At 39.0% G+C, this 27,942-nt stretch overlaps 1 protein-coding gene and 1 long non-coding RNA gene across 4 annotated transcripts; one reads left to right on the top strand and one right to left on the bottom strand.

Moving 5' to 3' along the window:
- Positions 1 to 562: 562 nt before the first annotated feature.
- On the bottom strand, positions 563 to 26,958 carry NEDD1 (NEDD1 gamma-tubulin ring complex targeting factor). 3 transcript variants are annotated; one of them, XM_040595548.1, is made up of 15 exons: positions 26,849 to 26,958; positions 25,504 to 25,647; positions 23,544 to 23,638; positions 21,988 to 22,104; positions 20,633 to 20,773; positions 13,058 to 13,287; positions 11,847 to 12,048; positions 10,703 to 10,889; positions 7,547 to 7,678; positions 7,293 to 7,340; positions 6,633 to 6,856; positions 5,750 to 5,906; positions 5,297 to 5,453; positions 2,724 to 2,790; positions 563 to 2,017 (listed from the first exon to the last, which is right to left on the bottom strand). In XM_040595548.1, exons 2-15 carry the CDS (start codon positions 25,637 to 25,639, stop codon positions 1,913 to 1,915), a joined length of 1,998 nt encoding a protein of 665 aa, XP_040451482.1. In that variant the 5' UTR covers positions 25,640 to 25,647; positions 26,849 to 26,958; the 3' UTR covers positions 563 to 1,912. The 3 variants fall into 3 exon arrangements, with proteins under 3 accessions (XP_040451482.1, XP_040451483.1, XP_040451484.1); XM_040595549.1 differs by lacking the exon at positions 26,849 to 26,958 and adding an exon at positions 26,729 to 26,844; XM_040595550.1 differs by lacking the exon at positions 26,849 to 26,958 and adding an exon at positions 26,697 to 26,768.
- Positions 941 to 9,929, top strand: LOC121088892. The gene is made up of 3 exons (XR_005828045.1): positions 941 to 1,039; positions 7,189 to 7,203; positions 9,918 to 9,929. It is a non-coding gene; the product is annotated as an uncharacterized LOC121088892 (long non-coding RNA).
- Positions 26,959 to 27,942: the final 984 nt, after the last annotated feature.

Raw genomic sequence — 27,942 nt, 5'->3', positions numbered from 1 at the left:
TAAGAATCTTTAAAAAAAAAAAAGAGGAAGAAATATCCCCTTTTAATCACTCTTATAGTCGCCCCCATTTGGGAATTATGAAAAACATTATACAGTTCTTAGTCAAGAAAAAATATCTACAAGCCAAATACCCAAAACACTGGTCTAATTCTCTGCTGTCATCTGGGTATACTAGCAAGAGCACTTGGGGAACAAAACAAGAGATGCAAATATACAAGGTTACTTCATTAACACTGCAAAGCATGCAGAAGAACAGTAAGGTATTTTTGCTACTTCCAACAACTATTGTCTTCCCAAACTGTGTAGTCAATGTGTCAAGCTTACGCATCCTATGAACTTATGAAAAGTTCTCTATACTGTGTGTTAAGTTACTAAAAAAAAAAAAACTTAACTTGCTTTGCTTCCTTTCACTATGAAGTTAAATATGATATAGAAATATTTTTAAGAGTTTATAAAAGCAGTACAACTGCAGACACTTAAAAGCCCTGTCCCTCATATTAAAGACTACTTGAACACCCTCATTTACTACAAGATTGTACTTGTCATTAACTGATGTGAAAAGAAAAAAGTTAAAAGATAAGGAAAAGGTATAGATAGTTGAGATTTTTTAGTTTTACAACATATAAAAATAAGTTACACTATATATTATGGCTTTCTCATTTAGTAGAAGAGTGCCATCGTGTATTTAAACACTCAAAGTTGTAACTAAACTCTCACCATGTTCTCAAACCTTCCTTGTTTGAGTTTTGATTGTGTGAAAAGAAACAACCAAATATTAGTGGGAAAATTAAGAAACTCCCAGAACAATTTAAATAGCAAGAAGCACCTGAAGTCTTTCAGAGAAATTTTTAATTTATATTATTTTTTAAATTTAAATTAACTAAAACCTTCAATTTTAATCTCTTGGCACAAATAAAGGCCAAGCCAAACCTCCCATGAACTTCTGCAGATTCAGAACGTCATACTGAGCTTCATTTCAGACATGTTTACCCACAACTATGATACTATGATGCTACTGAAGTAATGATTTTTCTTTAATGTTTTCTTTAATCTTTTTTAATGATGTTTCTTTAATGTAGACTGCATCTACACAATGCAATGTTATTAATGGCTGAGTATACTTACATTTTGAAGCCTAAAGCGGCATTCAAAGTGGACGAGCTATGACAATATTCAAATACATGTAAATAAAAAGAGTTCTAGTTTCGTAGCTGAAGTTGTAACAGATTCACTGTGCAGTTGCAGTAGCATTTGCAACAACAAAGTTTACAGCAAACAAGCACAAATGTCAGACTTACAAATACAGTAAGAAAGATCACGGCACTGAATTTGGGAGTATTTTCAAGCTCTAGTTTTACTTAGGATAGAAAAGTTGCCAACAGAATAAAGTTAACCAAATACTGTACTTTCCAGGTCCTTATAAACAGGGTTCCATGTCATGCAGAAGATAAGCTCTCTCTCCCCTTTTTCTCTAAGAAAAAGTATCTGAAAGGCAAGCTACAGTAATTGTTTCTGACAGCAGTAAACTAGAGAAGCAGATAGAAAAGTAGGTATATCAAAAATTTCGTACAGAAAAGGCATCCAACCTGGTTTGGTTTTGTTTATAAAAAGGCACTTCACATGTTGCTAAAAGTGCGGATAATGTACTTATCCTCTTAGTTTTTCCTGTTAGGAGGAAGTAGTTCAAGGTGGTTAGCATAAGCACACAAACTTTTTTATACAATGTTTATCTGTTACAAATTTTATAATTACATATCGTATCTTACACCCTTTATTTAAAAGAAAAGATTCATGTTCAAAATAATAGCAGATCTTCATACAATAATTCAGTGATGATGGATGATCTGTCATAAGCAACATACCACCTGTAGTGAGTTCATGCTAAATCTTTCAGAGTAGCAGCATAAATCTTTCAGAAGTGAGTCCTCAGCCTTTTGTTTTCCTCTCGTAGTCTCTCAATTTCAGCTACTAAGCTTTCATTTACAGAGTATCTTTCAAGTAAAGCATGCATTTCATTCTAGAGAAAAGAAATAAGTCCCAATCAGTAGCTATGAAGTTAATTATTCCAGTTTTATCCTATGCATTTTCATATCACTTTTTATTTTTTTTAAGTAACCACGGATAATACTGTTTTAAAAAACTTTTGATAAGAAAAGATTATTTTTTTTATGCTGACATACAGTATTTTGATCATTAATACATTAGTGAATATTCTATCAAAGAATATTTTGCACTTCTCCAGGATAAGAATCTACTAATGCAGGTTCCATTCAAATGTTCAGTACCCATAAAACGTCTTTTAACGCAGATCAAAAGAACAAAGATTCATAAAAAGGTGAAGTTAAAGAACACAGAACACAATTCAGTATGCATGCAATACCTCTAAGTAAAGCTTTCTATTTGAATTCCATCTACCTCCTCCTTACCCCAACCCTTGGTCCTTCCCAAAGGACAGCTGAATTTGTTTCCCTTTTGTCTTTTTATAACTCCTGAAATATGGAATTCATGATACCTACCCAATGCATGTGTTCCCTTTATTTATCAAACATAAAACAGTTTCACAGATTCCAATTCATAGTTTCCCCCTCTTTCACATCCAGTCTTCCCTTTCTTTCTCTTAACAAGCAAAACTGATTTTCAGTTTTGAGAAAACAAGTTGGCATGCCTTGGTATTACTGAAAATGAAAACTGAACATATTTCCCATCATGCTCTTTGTACCTACCAACTGCATATGGAATTGCTTGATCATCTCCACTTGCAAATTCACAATATCCCGATGGCATGCTTCTCTGGGGGAAGATTTGCAAAAGGACAATGCTTAGTATTACTTAGGAAACACTAATTCCCTCCAGTCCTCAGCACCCAGAACTCCACAATTCCTCACCTTAGTAATGTGGTGAAACTAAAAGTCTAAAAACCCTTAAGCCATTAAACATATTCATCTATGGCTTATTTTTCTGGAATCCTTTGTTATAACATTGACTTTCTTTTTCTACACTTAAAAAACGAGACTTAGGATCTTTTCTGTTTAGGTACAAATCTGTTTTAATATATACATGGTGATACAAAGACTGTGTTTTCACTTGCAAGCTGTGAACTTCTCTCGTTTTACCATTTTGATTACCACAGAGAAAGATATTTATCAGTAACTGAAGATACAGCTTTTCAGTACATCATTTTCAGCATTCTTTTGTGAGAGGGCCCAAAACATGAACAGTGATACATGACACATTACCCCCAAGCTCACAGAATGGTCCAGGTTACTCTACATAAGAGGTAATGGCAGTGTTGTCCATGAATTGGCAGGAGTTTGTCAATTCACGGGCAACTATTCCACACTACATGAACCAAGCTTGGAAATACCCTTGGAACGATACGCTAACACAGGGGTCTTCAAACTATGGCCCACGGGCCGGGTATGGCCCCCCAGGGTCCTCAATCCGGCCCCCGGTATTTACAGACCCCCCCGACCCCCCCCCTGCCGGGGGTTGGGGGGGAACCAAGCAGCCGCAGGTGACTGCCTGCCACTGCATCCGCGTGCCGGCCCCCTGGTTAAAAAAGTTTGAGGACCCCTGCGCTAACACAACAGTCCCAGATGCTGAGAAGGAACAAGGAGAACGACTCACAAAAAAGCAGGCAAGCTCATACGTTCTTCCTGAACAGCACATCACAGCGCAATCATCTGAGACCAAATACTGCGCTATGGGTACCACTGGCCTAAGAAAGTAAGGCACTTAAGTAGACACAGATCTTATTTCATTCTCCTTCCCTAAAACATATAGCAAACCCAAAGGGAATATATTCTTCACTTTTTATTTCAACAGGTTATTGTGCTTCAGAACTCCTATTGGAGGCAAACAGTCTTCAGGTGTATGAAGCATAGATGCCAGCTGGCAGCTTAGAAATGCAAAAATATTAGTTATCGCCCAAAGACAGGAATTTCAAGAAACAAGCAGCTTTTTGGAACCAAATGAGTTACATATTCCTCCTGGTCCTTTTCTAAGGTACTTGGGTTTTCCCCATTACTTGAAGAGGAATGGATTTCGGACAAGAGCAATAAAAATTCCTTCCTCAGATTCCAGAAGGTGAAAGGTATTTATGTCAATGAGAAGCTTGCAATGGCTCCCTTCCCTTTTACTGACCTCAGTACAATCTTTTACATTCAGTTTGAACGTATCCATGATTTACAACTCGGAAAAGGGCCAGCAGAGCCTTCCAGGCACTCCAGGAAGCATAGGTCAGAAAAGAAACACAATCTCTGAGGCTCCAGATCTCAGATACTGGAAGCACAAGACTGACAAGCATACCTTCCAACATGGGGATGCCTGAACACAGACTTTAAAGAAAAAACATCTGCAATCCATAGACTGCATTTTAAGTCACGTGAAAGTTACAGTTTAAATCAGATGTGTGATTATTGCCTAAAAGTCCCAGGGGAGTTTTACTATACTATATTCTTATTTAAAGACATTTGATAACATTCAGTCTATTTTTATGTTGGCAGATACAGAACAGCCATAGTACATAGACCTACTATCCTAGTTTCGCATTGCTTTTTGTCATTGAGACAGCAATACTTTCCCTGCCTGGCAATCCTTTTCCCCTCCACCATCTCACTCAGTCTACTTCATCTTAAACATGAGTTGGGAAGTGATCTCCTAGATATAAGTCTCTCAACTACTCTACCTCCTCCAAACTCCACTCTAAATCCACGGTAATTTGACTTACTTCTTTTATGACAAGTGAAATGTTAGTTGGGTGTCCACAAACAAAAAGTAACCTGACACCAACCATCACTTACAGCAGCGACACTATTGTAATGTAAAGCTTCACCAGTAGAAATACACAGTGTTTTACCTGACACAGCCAAGCTAACAACAAATCAAAGTCAGTAAAAGTCAGCTGTCTAGATCAAACTCTCCACATTGTCAAATTTAAAAGACATTTCTCCTGCTGGGAGAGGGGATGAATGGGGAAGGAAAGAAATGGGCACAAGGCTTCATGAAAGCAGTAAGGACCTCGTTATCCAGATAAATTTACCACCCAAGAAGTATTCAAACACTTATTCTGAAAACATGTTAGCAAGGCCATGTATTAACAGCTCTCAGAGACCTCAATCTATAATTAGTCATCAAATCTATAAAAAACAAAATTTCATGCCTAGATTTGCAAAATTAGGGCTATTAATGGTGTCATGTTCTAATGCAAGCAGAAATTTGTTGAAGTAGAAGCTAAAACATCTTACCAAGAAAACAGGTCATTGAAAACAAAAATGTTCTGCATGAATACCAGTACCTGAAGTCATCCATTGTTTCTTGTATCATATTCTGAATGAAGTTTATTTGGATTGATGTCAGCGGTGCATTTGGTCTGCTACTCCCAAGGGTTTCTACTATTCTTTCTGACAATGAACTTGCAACTCCAGCAGTGACAGGTGATACTATCTTTGGACCTTTACAATTGAAAATATAATTAAAGATACTAAAGAAACCACACAGCCTCTTGTACTACATGACATTGATTTTTATTTGTCTTCAGGTTTGTCAATATTTTATCTCAAATATTATTTAAAAAAATAGATTTAGAATGAGTCTTTTCAGAGGCAACCAGCGATGTTCTAGAAGACTAACTGGATTTACAGAAGATTCAGGATTGTACATCCTGTTTCAAGGCTAAGGCCATTTTATCAGGTTTCACATCGGTTCACAATCAACCATACCTAATACTGGGCCAAAGTGATCAACTTACTTGTTGAGGTAGTACCATTCACTGGTAGATCATATGCAGGATGGGCCTGAATATTCTTCACTAGTCTTTCATTTGTGTCAGGAGCCTTTATAGCAGTGGACGGTGGTGGATGACTTGAAGTTACAGATTCTACACTTGATGAGTTTGATTTTGAAAGCTGACAATAAAAATCATAATAATGTCTAAAAAAATATGAACACTACTTATTATCTAGTTGCATTTTAAGACTAAGTTTTCAGGAATGCACTTTCAAACATTTTTGGGTTTAGGAATCTACACAAATACATACTTTTAATTTTCTAGCAAGACATCTTAAAAATTGATCGCTAAATTATTCAAAATTGCCTCAAGTGCACACACACAGAAAGGAGCGCAAAAAGTAGAGGCCTCTCATTTTCACATCAAACATTTTGTGGCAAAGTTATAAACACCATTCCTAGCAAACTCAGACTTCTCAAAAGCAATACAAAAGCAGCTAGGGTCTCCACAAAAGTATATCAAACATATCTCAGTAAGGAAGAAGAGGGAGATGGAGAACAGGGAAAGAAGAGGGTGGAATTGACCTAACAAACAATCATACTGGTGCAACCAGCTAACGATCATTCTTGATCTTCTAGAAAAATCAAATTACTCCTCAGGCTAGCCCAGTTTTTTTTCCTGTGAACTTTTGTAACCTAAGCTTATTTAAGAGAAGCATACATTTATCTTCCATTGCTGAAGGCCAATGCACTTAAACTGCGCATTTTACAGATCTGTGTCAATAACGCGACCAGAGCTGCAAAATAAGATTAGATGGGACACTACTAAGGGTTTTGCCTTCAAGTAGTAGTATTCTGTCAAGATTCTAAAAAGACCACTCGTAACAAGAATTAGTATAGTATACCTGCTTTAAGCCTTCTTTAGTTTCTTGTTTTCCAAGATTTGTTTTCTTAGTGTCAGTCTCTGGATGTTCTTCCTCTTCTTTAACTGGAGATCCCACAAGTGCATGTAATGGGCTAGACCCTATCCCTTGTGCACTGCCGCCCACTGGGTTTCTTTTTACTGGAAGAGCAGTAGTGAGCTGTGGGAGAAAATCCAAACCCAAAATGTAGGACTGATAATCCAGACCTAAAATGGAAAGGGAAGGGTGAGACACACAAGTCAAACACTACCAACCACAAACCCCACAATTAAGACACCTGCACACCCACATAAAAAAAATCCCCCAAAATTGTACCCCACAAAACCTAAATCCTTAAATCCAACTTATGTTTTATTATTTTCATAAGGACAGTGACAGCATGAAAAGCCTCTACATAGCACTGTAAATTGCATAATGGAAAATCAAAATCGCTTCAGGACCACACTCTTTGATTTGCTGTTACCACGTTGTATCTTAGCACCACAACATGTCAGACAATTTCCACAAAAGTTCATCTGTTTCAGTGTCTGCTTTCAAGGTTTGTTTATTTTCAGTGGTACAACAAAACGAGCACGGAAGAACCAGTGTAGGCCTCCAAAGGCCTACCACTGACAAAGAAAAACACACTGAAAGTATGTTTACCATCTCCTTTTCCTTCATGATCTTCATTCGCTTTATTTGCAATATCATCTACAAAATACCAGAACACAGACAAATTAAGTGTTTATTAAATGAAACCTACACCAATATTTGTATCATTGTGTCAAGTTCATGATCAAAGACAAATTAAAATACCAAGCAGGTACACCAGTCAGTAACACACAAATGTCACTATATCAATATCACACTACATGCAGATGAATGATGCTTTAAAAAATTCAGTATTAGCAACTTACCATCTCTGACTGGAGAAAACACATCTCCTATACTACTTCGACTCAAATCACCAAATTTATTCAAAACCGCACTTTTCCCATGATCTGTTTCTTTAGATGGAATCACATCCAAGCTGCAACTATGGGGGAAGCCTTAAAAGGACAATAACATTCAGTTATTAATTGACATTTTCCAGAAATAACATGTCATACAATCTTCATGGCAAGCATGATGCCTGCTAAGTCCAGCAAGAACTTTAGAACCTTCTACAGATTCCAGTTAGAGGGTCAACTTTAACTTCCTCATTTGGGCTGTCAACCAAGGTGAATAGAACTAAAAGCTAAGATGCTTAGAAACAAAAATAAGATGTAGTTGGATTCCTTTCCTCTTTTTGAAAAGAACAGTTGTCAAACTAGAGAACGCACTCATTTTCAGATCAATCTACATAACGGATGCAGCAAATTTATGGGGTATCAGGTGAAATGAAAACTAGTGAATGCACCTTCCACTAAGAAGGTAACCACATTCAGATGATCAAATTTTAAATTTATCCTGCAAGAAGAGAAATCTGCTTCACTGGGGCCATTAAACATTCTAAGGGATACTAGGAAACACCTATTTTTATAGCTTACCTGATGTTATGATATTTTCTGCTTATTTCTAATATTAGAAAATCAGAATGGGGTTACAGTTACAGACAAAAGAAAGCTGTTCCTAGACCTTTCCCTACTACACCCTCAAGCCCCAGCCCTGACCCAATCAGAAATAAAAAGTTAACTTTTGTATGCATAGTAGCAGGGACAGTTGTCTGAAGAATGGAAGCAAATCTTAAGTAAAAAAAAAAAAAAAAACAAAAAACAAAAAACCTGAACAGTAATTATTCAAGCTACAGTTTTTAGATGGGGAATAAATTAATCAAACTGCTAAGATAACCACCTAAATAATTTTTACAGTTTAATATGTTTGAAAAACAGATCAGGACTATAAACAAGCTGCTATTCTGCCCTCGCTGAACTGCTAACTCAAGAAGTGCCTAGATTTTGTATAGGTTAAGATCTAGGCAAAGAGCATTAGTGCCATGCAATAGGTAAATCACCTGTACATAAAAAAGCTGTACTTTCTACCTACTTTAATAAAAAAAAAAAATAAGCCATTGTTCATAAAACCTGCAGCTACTACTCTGTGTGGGATTACTTGTTCAAGGGATCCAAAATATGCCTGTGTGGATGACTTCAATCAATCATGTCCACGTATTTACATAAACTGGAACTCGAGTCAGGTTTTCACTTTTAAATGGATTAATGTATCACATTTTCCACTCCTTCAGGTGTGTCAGCTGTGACACAAACAGGACTGCACTTGCTAGGTGAGTAAATAATTGGCATACCAAATGAAACTAGAGGTGCAGTATTAACCTGTGCCAGAACCTACAGAGAAGCTACATGGAAAAAGCGCAATACATAAACCAGGGCAATACCTATTCCCGGTAATCTAAATGTAGTAAGTACCTAAACCAGAGGATGGCTGTCAAATAGAAGTTTATGGGAAGCCAGCTCAAAGTACATCCAAACTTCTCATCACATTCTGACATAATTTATATTTTTGTACTTTAAAATGCCTCTGACAAAAAGCTCCATTCAGTTTCTAAACTGTATGAACAGATGGGGTTTTTTTTTTGTTTTAAATATGCTATCAGATCACTTTACTGAATGCACCTTATTTCTCAAAAGTTAAACCCCATAATCAGTGTCTAGAAGAGTTTCCACAGAACAAATACAGGTTGAGCTCTCTCATCCATTCCAGTTTAGACACCATCTTCTGAAATCTACAGAGGTCTTACTTCTAAAGTGAACACTCAGTTTAATAAAAAATATTTGGTTTACTTTGTAAGCCTTTATTTTCTTAAGACAATTATTTATTATGCATAGTCCTGTTTAAGGGGTAACAGCCATTACATCTTTATTTGAAGAGAACAAATCATATATTTTACTGAAATAAAATTTTCCACACCATTCGGTAACTTTAATTAGCAACACTTCTTGCGTACATAGTAAGCATTCTACTTCACCTCATACTTTACTGCATACCCAAGGGAGGTCATTAATACACGTCTCTATGGACTACAGTGCCTTATTGCCTAATTACTGTTGCTAAATGTATTTCTCCTTATTTAAAAAGGGAGGGGAAGAGTGCTGTTGCATTAAAATGGCTTGAGGATATATTTTTTTTTCAAGAATCAAACTAAGTGCTACTGATTTGACCATATTTTCAGAACTCTTGAATTAAATAAAATTTTAAGAGTACATTTCACACAGTGGCAGAGTTTTAGAATTATGCTCAGAATTCTTATGAAGAACTCGTTAATTTCAGAAGCATAAATAGCAAGTACAGTTATACAACTAACCATACTTGCAACTATATTTAACATCTTTCCTACCATGTGATATTGGAATCGTGCCTCATATAAAAATACAGTTCAGTTCTCACTTGGATTTTTGGACTAGGTTTGTGGGTTTTTTCCTGTGTTTTGTTTGGTTGGTTTTTTTTCAGAGGAGGCCTGTTACTCCTGGTTATTAATAGAATTACAAACTATTAGCTCTGCATTCCATACAGACATTGCATCAGTAAATACATTATGGACATAAGGATAATCTACAGGAAGTCAGAATGCAAGAGATGGCCCCACAACATCACTGTAGTTTTTACATGCTTTTACTTCAAGTCCAGAATTTTAAACTTCACGTCTTAAGCTTGTAGTAGGAGCCAATTCACCTACCACGGTCTCATAATAAGGGAGGGAAATGGAGGGTGCAGATGTGCATGCACGTGCACATGGTTTTTCCAAATGAATGCCCTTCCCTCAGTGAAATTTTTTACACTGTAAACACTGTCAAACTATGAAATATTCCATCCATCTTCTACATCAGGGGTCCTCAAACTTTTTAACCAGGGGGCCGGCGCGCGGATGCAGTGGCAGGCAGTCACCTGCGGCTGCTTGGTTCCCCCCCCCAACCCCCGGCGGGGCGGGGGGAGGAGGGGAGGGGACAGGGGGGTTCTGTAAATACTGGGGGCCGGATTGAGGATCCTGGGGGGCTGTATCCAGCCCGTGGGCTGTAGTTTGAGGACCCCTGTTCTACATTATGCCAGCTACAGTAAGAGTAGGAAGACACCACTACCTGTTTTCTCCTGAGGAATGTCTCCTCCCTTACTCTCATTTGGCAATGTCAGATGAGACGAAACTGTGGCTGATGCTTGAGAGGCAACATTTTTGATGTCAGTATTTTGAATTCCTCCAAGATGGCTACCAGTTTTGACTTCTACTCTTTTGGATACAGGTTTATTTGAAGAACCCGTAAGGTTAGACTGAAGAAAAAAACCAGCACAAATTAAGAGAAGTTATTATTCCTTCAGCTAAAAGAAAGAAAGAATATTGGCTTATATTTTACTTCAAAATACTAATAAAATAAAAAAATCCAGTTGGAAAGGTTGCCTAGGAGATATACCTTTACAAATATATAAAAAAAAAAAAGTATCTTAATGTAACTCCAAAGAACATGGGAAACATCCGCATTATTACAGAATTACTGTGTAGGCCTGCAAAAGAATAGCAACACAACTTAAGGTAACAATGGAGTGGACTGGCATAAGTGAGTTTTGATCCTAGGCTTAACTATAGGGAAAGTAAGAGATTACATTACTAGACACTCCAAATTGTAAAGGAATAGTCAACCACTAGCAGCAAGTGTGCTAGAAGACCAGGAAAGTCTCAGAGCAGTAAAGAATCCACTTCAAAAGTTTTTTCTCCACGGAATGGATGCGTGGGGTTTCTGGATACAGTAGAGCCTAATTAAGTCTTGGAAGAACCTCTTAAGACTACTCCGTTATCTAATCAACTTCTCTACTATTTATACATCCCTGCAAAAGACCATATATGAAGACCATGCAAAATACCTCAAGACAGGCAGCAGCGCATCCTCCTTGTAAGTGGAAGGGCAATTACAGACCTTTCTGCTACTGCCTACAAATCAATTTTAAGTGCCACGAAATTATCTGCATCAGCGGCATATTCGCACCTGGAAATTAAGACTAAAGTTTCACTCATTTCTACACTGAGGCTAGGTGCAGGGGGAATTCCACATCAAACCCCCCTGAAATTACACTTAAGACTGTGCAGTATCTAATTTCTATGTTGGTATAAACCACTTCTGTTGACATCTCTAATGCTTAGAAATGGAATGAGAAATTTTTTTGACAACTTAATCTTATGCTTTGCTTTCATTACTTTGCGTATTGAGCAATAAAAAGGAAAGGTTTTTTTACCTTGGAAAAAGTGCTACTGAACTGAAGACGTATGCATTTTACACAGCCTTTGTGAGCAACAACTGTTTTCATCGGTGATGTTAGTAGTCTTAAGTCATACTGGTAGATTTTTCCCCGGGAACATCCTATCGCCAAAGTAGTACCATCAGGCATGAAGTCCATTGTTGTCAGAGGAAAATCAGCTACTATTGTTGTCAGTAACCTTCAAATAGGGAAAGGACAGGACAAAGAAGCTTTTAGAGGTCAAAAGCTAGACTTTTCAAAACAGAGTACCAAAAAAAAAAAAAGCCTTCTTAATTCAGCCACAGGTCAGTAGTTCCACTTCTCCACTGTCAAGGAAATTCAGCAAAACATCTTATGGAACAGTGGATTAGGCTTATACGAAGTGGTCACTCTTAATAAATTAAAGACTGCATATGCGCTGGAAGACTTCAGCAGGACAGGATCAAATTGCCTTCGTAACAGCAGTTCTGACATCAACATTATTTACTGGTATCATCACTTCCAGCAGCAATCATAGTACATACATCCTCTAGCTTCCCAAGCCTATTAACTCTAACCTTCCCACAACTCCAGGAAGAACTTCAGGTCCTGGTTTGCATCCTTCTACTACAGCCCTCCAAACTAGAGTCAGACTCGAACCTTTATTCGGTCTGCACAACCTGCACTAAGAACCAAAGTCTCATCATGAAACCACTTGCCATTCTACTCTCTTACTACACAGTCCCATCACCTAGGCCCCATACTTCCTGCTTTTTCACCAGTCCTCTCCCATATATAACTCACTGTCTCAGCAGCTCTGTGGTACAGGTAGGTCTTGAATCTCTAAGTAGAAAAGGAGCCAAGCTAAGCTCAGGTGGCTGAAGGTCCTCACAGGCTGTACTGCCCCTGACAGAAGCGAACTGCTCTGTATCAAGAAGAAAAGCCCATACACAAGCACTTGGGAGTGGTCACCCACAGCAGCACCTCAATTAGCTCCCACATGCCTTGGGTTTTTTTTAATTGTTTGGGGGATTTTGTTTGTTTAATTTTTAAATAGAAGCGTGAAGTGGACTACAGGACAGGTTCTCCAGTAGCAATGTGCCAACCACTTCAACCACTCTGAACGTGGTCTGAATTAAGTATTTAATGTCATAGTCAGGCATGCTTTTTCAGTTTATAAAAACCAAGTGAGGATCCTTCAAAAATCAAAAGGTCTTTAATATACTCACTTTTTACTTGAAGTGTCATAGAGAATAATTCTTTTATCTAAACCTACAGTTGCAACCAGCAGCTTATTGACTGGAGAAAAGCAGATTTCTGAAGCTGGTGCTTTATGAGGGCTTTCAAAATTATGATATGGGTTCTGGCTATGTACATCCCACAAAGTTACATTTCCACTGTCAGAAACACTGCCCAGCAAGGATTTCTTAAAGGCTGAATATTTCAAGTGTCGAATAGGCTGTAAAACAGACATAAAAAAAAAAGAATTGTAATACCACTATTAAACACCATATTTAATTATTTTCTAAACACACAAACATATTAGGAAGGAATACAGATGTTGCATTAAAGTAGTTTACAAAGGCTAGCCACTCTGAAAAATAGTAAGTTTAAAAAAAGTTCATTTTGCATTATAATGCAGTTTTTGTTGTTAGGGGGGCCGACTACATTTTTTTTTTTTTTTATATCAGTATGGGGTACCATATGAGCTGATGAGCAAAATGATCAAAACAAGATCAGACCCAACACAAGAGAAAAACAACTTCTGGAAAAGTTTCTCGACTTTTCAGCAAGTATCATGCTATCATACACACTACAAAAAAAACCCACACCACATCTAAATTAAAGGAGTGAAAAGCTACATTATTTCACCAATTGGTCTCTAGCCAGGAATGTTAAACTTAATTCCCCTCCGCTGATTTTACATACTTGGATGTAAGCCAATTTGAGAAGACACACAGACACCACAGTTACGCAATTATGTAGGTCCTGCAGAAGAACCAACTTCACGCCATGAGCTAGGACCACAGAAAAGGATAATATGCTTGGTTTACCACGGGCAGCCTTGCTATCACAGAACCATGTAACATGGAATTTCCCTTACCTTTCAGAAGCGTTTAAGTACTTTGTTGCCACCATATTGCTTCAGAGAATGTTTCAGACACTGCTCTAGTACTAACTTGCAGCACTCAATTTCCAGGTAAGTTTTATTTATGACCCATTTTGTCACCACTGTGACAATAATGCCCTTACATATAAATTGTCTCCTAACTCCCCAGTGCTGCTTTTCCGTTTTAATAAACGGCCACCTCACCTTTCGGGCTTTATTTTGCTATAAACAATAAGCAAGATTCAGTCTCCCGAGACTGGGTTTTCAGTACCATCACAGTCTTTTTGCAACTCTCCCAGTTTGAACCTTTCTTGAATATGGACAAGCAAAATCTTGTATGGTCCTCAAACATTTTGCTACTGCCTTTGCAAAGGCAGTTAACACTTCCTCTGTTTTGTACCGTAAATACTCATCCTGATATAACCTAGATTACGGGGGGGGGGCGGGGTTTGTGATCCAGTCTGTTGTGGTTGCTCATTGCCATTTTATGACCAAGAAGCCCGAGTCCTTCTTTTACCTTAAGAATTTTCTAGGAAGAAAAGCCTCCACTGTGACCTAGGTGTGGTACTTTGATTTCTATACTGTCATAGTTGTTCCTGTGTCTATTACTTCAATCATTTATGGGTACTGACACAATCTTCTCTCTTAAGGACAAGACCTTCCAACTGTGTCTCATCATAGCTCTACTTCTCATATCCTAACCATTACTGAAAATATTAAACAAGATTAGCTACTGATAACCCAAATATTTTCTTTCAATATTATCTACTGTCTTCTTTTTTATAGCCAATTTCTTATCTATCCTCAGTTCTTTTCTAACCTCCATCCTCTCTAATATTTTTTCACCAGACACTGAATCAAGTGCTTTACTCCAGTCAGGTGAGAGTCATTACATTTTATTTTTCTCAAAATGCTCTCAAAAGCTATTATATTATTCTAGTATAGACCACACTGCAATGACTGTCCTGGATTTTATCCTATTTCACTCTTTAACTTCATTTTAAGGGGCGTTATGTGTTGGTTTCATATGCCTCCAACATAATTGCTAGCACTTGTATTGCATGTCTTGCTGAAAGCCTAACTGCCCCATGAAGAATTGGCACCCTCAAATGCATATTCAGATAGGACACAAGATGACTGTTGATTATCACTATGGTTCTCTACTGATCATGGAGAATTTTTATCAACATTTTTCATTTATTTACATTAAAAAATGAAATACTGAGAGACTCAGAAGTAACAGCTTCAATTATGTACATGATCTATATGGGAAACATGTTGTCCCTTACAGTTCTCTCAGTTCTTCATCTCCAAATACCTTCCTTACTGCCCTGGCATCTGTTCATCTTCCATTGTCCCTCTCCTCTGTCATCCTGCCCACCAAGACTACTCTCTCCTAGCTCTCCCTAAACCTCCTTTGCTATCCTACTAAGTCCTACATTTCCTTTTCTCATTTTTCCTTCTAATCTCAAAGGCCCAAGGCAAGTTCTCCATTTTCTTTTATACAGATACCTTCCCCCTATTACCGCTATTCCCCGCTACTCATTGGAGTTGTCGTGTTTCCTCTGAGCAGCCTAACAGTTCAATTCCAGGTTGCCAATGAAAGAGCTGTGAGGAAGCTCCTATTCACTCCTCACTTTCACTGAATTCGGTTAGCAATAAACTTCACTTGCAACAATGCAACTGCTCGATCAGACTCAAGGAACAGAGGTGCTTAAATTTGTGCACGCTTTTATGAGACAGTCAAATGTATCATATTGGCATCCCTGGCAGTATGCTACATGCCCGAGTTTCAAACTCCTGCCCAGACAGCTGGAGGCACAAAGAACCCTCATTTCTGAAAGGCTGCTTGACAAGACAAAACTAAAGCATTTCTCCTCCCAGAAATGAGTCACTTAACTTGAAGTTTTTTTTAAAAAAAAGCTTTCTCTAAAAAGCACCTGTGTGAAAGAATACAGCTTTAAGCTTAGCACAGTATAGAAACAGCAGACAACCAAGCCTCATATGGGAAAGCATTAGGTATTAAGATGCAGATGGTCAAACTACATTACTTACAGAAGTCTGAGCTCAATTTTCCTCATCTCTGCATGACATCCATAATCAAAGAACAAATTAGAAACTGTTTTAGAATGAGAATAGGCTTAATGAAGTGGCATTCTGTCTTCATCTTTAAAATACTGACTCAAGTCTACATGCATTTTACAACAATAACAAAAAGCCAACATGCTATCCAGTGTTCACTGGAGTGACGTTAAAACACATAAACTATGAAAGCTAGACAAGTTTACACAGAAAAGTTTTTTTTTTTGTGTGACCCAGTGCAGCAAGGCAATGGGACTCCTTGTACAGGAACAGAGGAGCTATTACACTTGATTAGACATTTGAGCTATTTAGTCTTATGTTGTACACATAACTGTTCAGTACTGACATTACGAAAAAAGTAAAAGGGACCCCTCCCCACTCACCACAGGGGGCAGGTCCAGGATAATCTAATGCTAGGCATAAGTGTCTTTCAGTTTTATCTCCTTTGCAGTATTTCTTTTGTTGTAATTCTCAAGTTACTTTCCCAGCCTTCTCTCTTTGATTACATTTATTGCCAAAGAGGATGCTAAAATAAAGAATTTTCATGAAATCTTTCCTTTGCATGCACAGAGAAAATGTTCCTTTATGTCCCTGAATTTAACATTTTTGTTTAATACTTCACATAAAAGCATAGTTACTTCTTTTTTTTAGTCTTTCTGTTTCCAGTTCCTTTCTTTTCTCTTTACCAGATTTCTTTCCTACTTTTCATCCCTCTTTACCTCTGCCAATCCTAATTCTGTACAGATTTTTGAGCTGTCACACATACTATTCTAGATCAGATTCTATCACCTATTTTTAGTTTCAATACATGTTTATCTTAGTGACAAGAAATTAATATGTAGTAACAGTTTTTTAGATCAGTCTTTAAAACAAAAAAATGTTTATTTTGGGGTGACGTGATGAAGTCACACAGAACTTTAGCACACTTGTAGTCAAAAAATTTTCCTGAGGAAGCTGAACTTCACTTACTCTGTCCCCTTTTTCCTAAGTTACAGTTTAGAATCAAAAGTTTTGTTACTTGGATTTTGGACACCAGGGCCTCAAAGTCGGCCTAGCTGAAAACCACCCCAGTAGAGTTCCTTGGCCTCTGTAATGCCAGCAACAGGAATTGTAAGGCTAAAAAGGGCCCACAACTCATATGGTTTATATGGTTTAACTGCAAGATTTACTAGTTACAAGAAAAAAATTAGCTGAGGATGTGTGAGAAATTAAATGCTGGTACTTTTCTGAAAAGAAGCCAAAGAACATTTACAGATTACAATTTCAGCCACAGAATCAAATGGCAAATGTGTGGGACACGTTTCGGGGGGGGGGGGGGGGGGGGGGGGGGGCAGGGATGTGTGTCAACTAGCAAGCCTAAGTATAGCAAGCCTAAGTATCTTTTAAGTGTCTTACCTGGATTGGATTTAGGGGGATATTTAAGATACTTGCTTTATTTTAAGTCAGCATAGCTGTTCACTGGCTGAAAATCAAATGTATGAACAGAAAACAGATGCTCCCTTCCCACTTCTAATGGTTTTAGTTATTAATACTAAAATAATTTCAAGATTATTAGAAATGACGCAGTTATTTGGAAAAAAGACATGTTTCGGAACTAACCTGTCAAGACAAAAAAAACCACAAAAACACACAAGTATGAAGCAAGTTTCACTACATCTTAGCAAGTACAACTCCTGATGATTTCTGGAAATTCTGTGCACACAGAACTACCAGAAAAACATTTAGCACAACGTACTGCATCCACAAAAAGACAATTAAGTTGTCTCTGAAACGCTTTACTGGTAAGCATAGCACAAAAAGCTATATGCATCTTTTTGTATTAGCTGTGATTGGAGTAGATTTTCTGTAGAAAATAAAAGTAGGAAGCTTCACAGTAAGGCAGCCAGACAAGGAACAGCGCACTTCAGAAAATGGTTGGTTCATTGCTGAGAAGGACTAGTTACACTTAGGATTGTTCACTGTTGGAAAACATGAAAAGCCCAAAACTAAACCAAATGTAGTCTAGCATCATTGATTACCTTATTTAAAGATAGTATAGTTTCTTAATGTCCTTTATACCTCAGTGAGCCTTTTAAGTGAGAAAGCAGATGTAAAGACAGTTGACAGTCTTCAGCTTTTAAAGCTGTTTCACTACACAAAGTGACCAGAACTTACCACACTCCTTTACAAATCAGCCAGCTGTTCAAACAACTAAACTAAATCCTGTTGCTAGGAGAATAGCACCAGGCAGTGAAGACTTGAACAAACATTATGTTTCAAAACAAACCTTAATTCATCCTCACAACAACAAGCGGATAAGAATCTGGTAGTCTAAATGAATACCAACAGCAAAGACAAATTATGGGATCTGCAAACAACTCTGTGCAAGAACTCAACTCTAATAAAGCACAAAGGTGTTTCTAAATCAAAATAAATTAATAGAATATAGGCCAATACTCATATGAAAGAAAATTGTTTAAGGTCACAGAAAGCACTGCAACCTTGGGCTATTCTACTACTTGCAGAGTCTACACAAAATCAGAAATTAACTGGCCAGGAAACTACATTCCACCATGCTGAATCAAACACAGACAAGCTAAACTTATAAGGTTAGTTTGACCTCACATTCCCCAATTGTAAAAAAAAATTACTAGGGAGTGGTGACCCTTACTAAACCAGACAGCTAGTGCCAGGATCAAACAGGACAATACACAGTCTATCTATTCAAGCTTACTCTTAGAAAACTGGGCCCCTCAACTATAAATCAAGTAAAGGGGCTTTTTAAATTTAACAGAATTACAAAAGTCTTCAGATATTTGCTTCACTGCACAATTAAACCTGCAATTCCCTACAAGTACCAATTAAAACAAAAAAGTTATTTTCGTACATAAAAGCAAAGATAATTTTCAGGATGTAAGATAGGCTGATAAACTGGGACATCTAAGTAGCCATCCCATTACACAATTATGGCTCAAGTCCATTTTAAATGAAGACCACAATCAAATAACTGCCCCCTTTAGAAAATGCTACAGACCCTTCAGAAAGCGAACAGTAGCTCTGTGCTTTGCAATTACTTTTGATTTAACACTCTAAATCTCTTTGCCCATCTTAAAGGTCATTCAGCTTTGCAGTAGGCCTCTTGATTTCATCTGCCAAAACAGCTATTCACTGCATCAATTATTTCTAATCACTTTTTTGTAGAAAGAGTTGAATATATCAAACAGGTTGATGCAAATCATCCTCATAAGGATTTCTTCATTTCACAATTAACTAGCAGCATTGTCCCCACCCTGGACAGTCACCTAAGCTGTGTAATCCAGCCATGGATTTCCCTGTAGCTCCTGCCTCACATCCACATTTTTCATAAGATCGTAACAATCAAATCAGAAAAACGAACTGACTATATAGATAGATTTTTAAGATCAAACCAAGTATGAAGTACAATTTTGCTGCAATATAAGTACGAGACTGGTGATAGATCAAAGATGCTGCAGCACCTAAGGGCAGAGATAGTTTGAATTTAGCAGAGATTTTTCAACAGAAACTACACCACAATTCCCGTGATGCTATAAAGTTGTAAGAGATTCTTCATCAAGTTATATTGCTCACGCTAGACAGGAGAAAAATTTAAACTTCATACACTATCTGCAGTCTAGGACTGAAAAAGCTGTTGCAGTAACACAGAATGAGCCAGTCACAACTTCACTATTCCCTGTGACATTAAAGGTCAGATTTAGGACCAAAGCAACAGTTCTGTATCCCCTGAGCAGCTACTACCTCTGTAAAAATTATTCTAAAAAATAAAAGAATGCCTAGAACACTAACACTTGTCTGTGCCCAAGACAACATTCACACTAAAAACGCATACTGGAACTTCCAGTGGGACAACACAGCTCATTTACTGCTGCAGATGCCCTTATATCAAAGGAATTCCCCTAATGATACCCACTAATTCTCCACTATCTTTTGAGTCTGCAAAAAGGAATTGCAGTGGAAAACCCTACCAAGGCCCTCAAGTAGTACACATGCTTTGTGTTTGTCTTTTGCACAGTTTTCCTTCACATTAGTTATCCAAAATCTTACCTAAACACCTAAGTAGGTAATATAAAATCTCATTGCTTTTCTCTTTGAGAGCTGTGCAATTTTAATCTCCAGATTAAATAAATTTATTATTTCCAAATGCAGGTTTATATTCACCCCTACTGTACAGATGTCTCTGTTCAGTTGTGAATCTGATTACTTTGGGTAAGTCAGAACCCAAGCTGCACGGTCTTTGTTCTTTGCAACAATATACACTGAGTCATGCATTGAAATCCTGCTTTGGTTTGTAAGGCCAACTGTTTTTTGTTCTGTTCTAGGTGGCACAGGATTTTGTTCTTGAGGAACCAGAGTCTACAAACTAAGATTTGCTGTAATGTGTATGTAAAAGGTACTTAAGAAATTTGTATTTCAATGCTACCTATTATTTAAGACTAGAATACACAGCGGTCTGGGTTTTTTTCCTTTCCATAAGTGTATCCTTAAAAATTTAAAGGAAACAGATTAACAAAAAGCTCTTGACACGTACTTTCGATTTCTAAACACTGTGAACTAAAGCTTCATACCTGAAAAAAACTTAGTAAAGATAGCATACCTGACGGCTGCCATAACCAAAGGGAGTACTTGATAAATTGGTGGTAACGCTGTGTAGGATAATTTCACCACTCAAAGATCCAGAAGCAATGTAGCAATCATTCCAATTATATGTAACACATGTGACCTCATCTTTATGATCCTGTGGGGGAGGAAGGTTATAAGGAGAGGGTTAAAGACATTCAGGATAACTGTGTTTCTTCCTGATCTGTGGTTTTGCAGAAAAACTTCAGCTTGATGTTTTTTCTCGGACCATCTGTAACATTTAAAAATATAATTTAAGAGTTATTATGGAATATTCAAAAATACAGGAGCAGAATATACTGAAAATCAGCCATAATATTTTAACCACTCCAACAGTTTCCAGAAAACTATTTCAATAAATTAGTAAAGATGATGCTGTGATTATATATAATATTTTAATAAGACAACCATAGAAAGATCTACCAAAGGTATCAGTAATGTTATTTTAAAAGTAAAGTCTTCCAGAAACCAGCAATATTTGAATATACTTTCTGTTGATCTGATATACTACAGCCAACTTCCCTTTCTGTTACTTCTAATATTAAAACATATATTTACCAAATACCTTTCCAGTATAGTCATTTGCAATAATGATATTGTGTTTACTGAATACGTAAGGATAATCAAGTACTTCTAGCCCAAAAGGCAGATATTTAAAGCATTGTATTAGCTGTTCTGTAGTTTTGTTTCAAACTGTAACTTTAGAAGTCCAAGAAAAAGAAGGAAAACCACCTAAATCAAAGCTAAAGTATTATAGCCTCTTTAACAGTGGTCCTAAATGAGGAAGAATCATCTACTGAAGGTGTCATAGAAACATACTAAACCATCCTAAGTCTTCTGCATCAGAAAAAGGTGTTAGAGAATTCATACCAGATCTGTTAAAAGACAATGACCACGTCCCAGTTTTGCATAACATTAGTTCTACTACAGTATTCTACAAATAAAAAAAAGTGTTTTCTTGTCTGATGTATCAAAAACAGCAATTATCTGAAATGCTACCCTTGGAAAAAATCCCCATCAGAGAATTATCAATTCCAATTCACAAAATAAGCCTATTCTGAAAATGTAAACATACATTTTATAAAATCATACTCTGAAGACTTTAAGTTAAGTATACTTGTTATATTAAATTTGCTATTTACAGCAGAAAAAAACAGAAACTTGAGTAAGACACATATGTTTACTCCTATATGTGAACTTGATCCTACAAATAGAAACTCCAAGAAAGTTTTGGGGTTTGGGTGCTTATTTTGTTTTTTTATTTTGTTTTTTTTACAGTTGGCAGCAAAACCTGGAAGTCACGAAAGCTAGTTCTTCCTCAGGCAAACTTACCTTAAGGCTACGGTAAAGCCTTCTGGATTTCAGATCCCAGATATTAACAGTGTTATCAAGGCCTCCACTCACAATATATGAAGAACTAGAATTCAAGCTCACACATGTCTGGTTTGCCTGATGAAGAAGGGGAAAAAAGTATGTTAAAGATAATTAAGGGATTTATTCAAATCTACTTAAAGTATATTGATGTGTGTTTTCATCTTCATTAACACACAATCCCAATGAAGAGCAGAATTATTGGTACACTACAGTCATTTCCCATCCAAAGGAACTTAAAATCCAGTCCAGTTTGGGTATGTTAGTAATGCTTCAAGATCTAAACACTTTAATTAATAAGCTCTCAACTGCTCACACTTTTCCATTCCCATGTCAATTTTTTTTAGCACTTTTTCATTCAGTATGCATTTTCCCTTTAAATTATAGCTCCCTAAAGTGCAATCACGGACTTATATTCAGGTATTGAGTTTTAAAAAGAAAATGCTAACTTTAGAAAAAAACCTCCTTAAAAGAAAATCAAAAAAGTTGTCTAAGTCACGTGTTTCACATTCCCTAAACATTACAAAGAATATTATAGCAGCAAACCTCATAATACTGTAAAGTGACTCTTTTTGAAATAATCACTGAAGTATCAGCTTTTGAAAAAAAGTCAATCTTAATGATAGACCTACATTGAAGACAAATTATTATTCAGTTCTATCACACTGAAAATTCACTTTTAAGTTCCTGAGATTTGAATGAAGAAAAAAAAAAAAAAACCCAAGCCCATCTAATTTTTGACATAGTAAAATTGGAAATGATTGCACTAGTTGTAGATCAGATTTAGTGAAATCTGCAGGACAAACACTCCACCTCTGAAAGCGTTTTCTTCAGCAACCTAAAAGCCCGGTTTGAACACCTTTTCAGAAAATTTCCAGTCCAAATTAGCATTACAAAAGCTATCCAAGGACACACTAACAAGTAATTCAAGTAACCATGTCAAGAGACTCTTCTAAAATTAAGTCCATCTTTCTGAAGAGTTCATCATGCCACACTTCCATTTAACAGGAAGAAAAACCCCAACCACAACAGAAGTTCTCCTATTTCATGTATTTCCAGAAGGTAGCACACATACACTCCAAGAACAACCCTTACGTAGACTCTTAAGTTTTTCAATGTACAATTCACAGACATGCATGGCACTGACAATTCAAGCAGGGAAAAAGTTCCAACTTCAGCCCCGTTCTGTCGCCTACGCATTAGATCAAACTTGAACCACCGACTGCCTTGGGCTATTACACTGCAACTCAAAAGGCAAATTCCTACAGCAGAAAGCTATCAGCATCAGATGCTAGCATAACCACATTTGCATTTTCTTACTGGTAGAACTTATTTTAAAAGCACTATTCCCCCTGACTCTATATGCATTTAACTATACACAAGGAAACGTTTTTCTATATGCATTATAACTAAAATTAAGTTGATCCCAATACGCAGAACAGATGTGATACAAACAGTACACAAGGTAGAGCAGGCAAAACAAACAAACAAACAGGGAACAGCATACTCATACTTACTCCTTCAGCTATTTCAAAGAGTGGAACAGGCTTGCTTTTACAACTCCAAACAACTATTTTATCACCAGCAGCAGAAGCAGTGGCCAGGTATCTATCTTAGTCACAAGTTACGGACCATAGTTCCACTATACTGGTGATTAATAAAAGCAACTGTAAAGTTTTCCTAACTGAACAGAAGATAGATTGCCTAAACAGTCCAAAGTACTGTACCTTGAAGGGACCTAGAAATAGACACATAAGGTTATTTTCCAAGCTTTCATTAAGAAGCTCTCACATTAACTACAACCCTTCCTTCCCAATACAAGGCACAGCAATTTTTTCAGAGAGCAGAAATACCTGGCAGATATTATCTAAGAGCTCTTTAACTGCTAAGGTAGCTTATCCGGTCTACAGTTTTGTTTCCCCACGATCCTCAAGTAAGTAAGAGCCCTATTTATCACTAGAGTTCAAAGGAATGTCTGTTGCTTTTAGCAGGCTAGGGATTTAAAGAATACTCTTGTTCACGGCAAATGTTAAATCTACCTCACCATACAGTTTCTAGAGTACAAAGAACATTTGCTAATTTGTCTCCTTCTGTACTGAGGGAAGAAAACCAAAAACCCCAAAAGAACCTTTTATGACATCAGGTACCTCAAAGCAGTAAGAAAAGCTTTCAATATGGAACTACAGAGCAGGGAAACTGCCTCTGCACCCCCATCAACCATTTAGATCTGTGTCCTGTATTGCCAATGCCCACTGTGATTTTATATTTGTTGATTTAAGAATAGAGGTTAATTGGCTGGATTTAACACCAAAGAACTTGTAGACTGATTACTGCTTCCTATTTCTTTCATTAAAGGCACCATTTTTGCTTATAGAATTACACAGAACCAAAACTAATGCTTTATCCCTAACAAATTAACAAACATTCACAAGCATATACAGTAAGATACTTCATTGTTTCAGTATAGGGGATGAAGAGGAAACTACGTGGAAGAGAGCATAACCAGACAGTCTATAGTTAAAAGTTGACTAAATAACACATAAGTGTATATCTATATAAGTATACAGATATAAGAACATTATATCTACGTTTCAATTTCTCTGCAAGCTCCATAGTTAATTTGTGCTCTGCTTATTATGCTCTTTTCTCATACATCCACTTATTTGCAGCCTTAGAGGACAGACATTCAGAACGTGCAGGACTTCACTGTTATATGCCAGCATCCTTTCCTTCTGCTGCCTTTTCCCATGACAGCCATACAAGCTGTTCACCTGACAGTGCACTCTTTTCATGAAATTTCTCATACATTCACCTCACACCTGGCACTTCATATCATTAGCTTATAACAGGCTTCCAAGACAGGTGGAAAGGTCTAAATGAGCCAGACCCGTTTTCATACATGAATCACCACCGTTCTATGGATGTTTTCCCACACATCCAACACACTTGTGCTTCCTCTGTAAATGGTACAAACAGTGCAAAGAAAACGATTGCCTACAGAGTAAGGGGTAAGCGTACACTATCAAAGGCTACCAGAATCAATGAGATGTTCCAGGAAAACAGTGTCTTTCAGTTTTCCTCTCTAGACTATGTATAGAATTTTACTATGCTACTACACTAGCAATTGCTTTATTCAACCTTGGAGGTAAACTAAGCACTGCCTTGGAAGTGAATATTTTAATCAACTATTAAAGAAACAAATGAGTAAGTTTTACAGGTGGTAGACAATTGAAGCATATCATAATCGCTAAAAAACTGCTAGCCTCCTAAAAGGGGAGAAAATTCTCCAGAAGCATTTGCTAGCATGAGTTTATTTTGTACATCACTTCATCAGAGAACCACAGATATATATAAATATTTTTATACAAGACTTCAAAACTGCATTAGGCTTGTGAGTTACAGACACTTTCATTTTCAAAAATTCACTGAAATTCTGCAGAACACCCACAAAACTGTGGCTGAAACTGTAAAGGATACTATTGCTGGCCCAACACAGCGAGCTGACTGGATGTGGGGGTGTATGTGGGTTGAACTGCTCCACCACAGTTAGAGATATGGAATCCCATATTTTAACATCATCTCCTGCTGAAGCAAAACGTATGCTTTCTTGCATGGCTGCACCTGTTTTTGCAAAAATAAATAAATAAAAAATGAAAATGAATGTATACAAGAAGTAAAAATACACAACAGGCAACTTCACAAGTCAAAAATAAATTTCCTGGTTATCAAGAAAACAGTGGTATAGATTAAATTATTTGAATTACACCATTAGTACTGTTCAGCTGAACAAATTACTGGAAGCAGCAGACATGCCACACTTTTGTTACTTGAACTCTTGCAGAAAACGTATACTTTCCTTTTCACAAAGGAAAAGCTATCCGCTCCATGGTATCAAGAAACTAAAACGATGCTCGGATCTCCTCCGTTTACGGCTGCCTAACAGGAAGCCGTATTTCACGGACTCACTTCCCACCAGCAGATGGAGATGCACAAGCCAGAATCAAACCGATTCTGAGAAGGCTGGGAGTTTGGGCCTGAAGGACTCACTTCACTATTCATCTCACCACCCTACAAGGGAATACCCGAGAATCCTTGAAAATAGGGCTTTTAACAGTAGAAAACAAGGGTCAATGAGTCACATTTCAACGCAGCTTACATAACATTAAAAACAAAAGAGACCGCTACCACCACCATCGTATTACTACTTGTTTTGACAGACATTCTTTTAAGAGTTAAAGCCAGGTTAACCGAATCCAGGTTTGTAAAGTTTATTCTCAGCTTTTTTACTCTGGGCAACTTTAAACAGGCGAAAAACAAGGCCTCTTAAAGGAAAACCTTTTCTTTCACCTGAAAGCATAATCACCCTTTAGCCAAAAGTTTCCGGGACGGTTCTACATAGCTTCAGGCCACTAATGCTCGCTGCCGAGAACGCTTAAGATTGACGCGCAGCGCTGACAAAGTCACTCAGGGAACTCAAGGTCCTCACTGCCCAAGGCATCGGCCCGGGGAGCCGCTCCCCCCGCCTCGCACGGGGCTTCTCCCCCCGCCCCACTCCGCTCCTCCAGCACCGGAGGCCGCGGCACGAGCCGCTCCACACACCCGCGCCCCACGGCACCGGCGTCGTCCCCGCCCAGACCTGGCCCCAGCCCCGGCCCCGCTCTCGCTCCCACCAAGGCGGGGCCCCGCTGCGGGCCGTTCCCACCTTCCGCGCTCTCCCCGCGGCGCGGCGTAGCAGGACGGGGCGGGATAGGACAGGACGGGGCGGAATGGGACGGGGCGGAATGGGACGGGACGCCCGCCTCCCCCGCCGCCGCTGTCCCACCTGGAAGGGCGGGCACCGCGCCGAGCCCGAGCCCCTCCGCCGCCCGGCCCGGCCCTGCGCCTCCTCAGGGGTCGGACCCGCCACCAGGCGCCGGCCGCCCCGATTGGCTCGGGCCCTCCTGCCACCAGTTCTCTACGGGGTCCGCACGCACTCCCGGCCAATGAGCGCCGCCCTCCCGCGCGCCCTCCCTCGCGTGCCGACTTTCCGCGCCGCATCCAACTTCCCAGCCCGTCCCAACAGCCCCCGCGCGCCTCCGTCCGCGCCTCCCGGCACTACGGTGGCCCGGAGGGGGCGACGCGGCGGATGAGCGTGTGCGCCGTACCCGCCGCGCGGGCCGTTCCCCGCGGCCAGGGGCTTCGCCCGGCGCGGAGCGGACGGCCGGAGGCGCGCCCGTCGTGCGGCCGGGCAGAAGGCCCCGCCTGAGGCCTGGCCCGAGCCCGGTGTGCGAGGGGCCGTGGCGGGGCTGGGGATCTGACCGGTCACCGTGCGCGGGCGGAGGAGCCGCCCGGTGGGGTCTCTGGGGAGACGGGGCGGCCCCGGCGCGGTAGCGGGTCGCTGACCCGGCCCCAGCACCGAGCCCCTCCCTGGACGCTGCTGGAGGAGGCCGGCGCCGGGCGCGCGTGCCGCGGTGGATCCCGCTGCCTGCGCGAGGCGCGGTTGGCGCCGGGTGGGTGTCTGCCGCCGTTTGAGTGGGAGGCTTGGAGCAAGGGCTGGATTCTCAGTACCGAGTACAAAGCGTCCAGCACAGCCGGTTCTTACTCTGCACGGGGACATCTTGGTGACAGATCGTAATAAACAATGGTAATCAATACGTTCCGCACTGCGGAGTTCCCGCTCGGAGCCTGTCGGCTCAAGCCCGTTTTTAATTACGGCCTTCGTGTTTGCAACAAACCTACTCGCAACGCGCCGTGACACCCCTGGGGTTTGGTTCCAGTAACAGCAACAACCCAGAGTCGCTGCATCTGTAGCCGGAGCTGGAATACAGCTGTGACTCTGGTCATGCCGAAGTTTACAGCAGGAGGGATATTTATTTTTGTTTTCATTTGGTAAAATAAAAGCTACCACTTCCTCAAAGTAACGATGTATTTTTGTTG

Source organism: Falco naumanni, chromosome 5 (genome assembly GCF_017639655.2).
Source record: "Falco naumanni isolate bFalNau1 chromosome 5, bFalNau1.pat, whole genome shotgun sequence".
NCBI classification, from domain to species: domain Eukaryota; kingdom Metazoa; phylum Chordata; class Aves; order Falconiformes; family Falconidae; genus Falco; species Falco naumanni.
Note: the sequence above shows the minus strand (reverse complement) of the source record. Positions and strands in the feature narration are given on the sequence as shown.

What these genes read in the sequence shown, in the direction of transcription:
- NEDD1 (XM_040595548.1), bottom strand. Translation starts at nt 25,639, where the DNA reads ATGCAAGAAAGCATACGTTTTGCTTCAGCAGGAGATGATGTTAAAATA. An exon ending in TCTTTGAAATAGCTGAAGGA is followed by an intron (nt 22,105 to 23,543) that starts GTAAGTATGAGT and finishes CTTCTTCATCAG; the next exon opens with GCAAACCAGACATGTGTGAG. An exon ending in CTAAAGAAGGCTTAAAGCAG is followed by an intron (nt 5,907 to 6,632) that starts GTATACTATACT and finishes TTTTATTGTCAG; the next exon opens with CTTTCAAAATCAAACTCATC.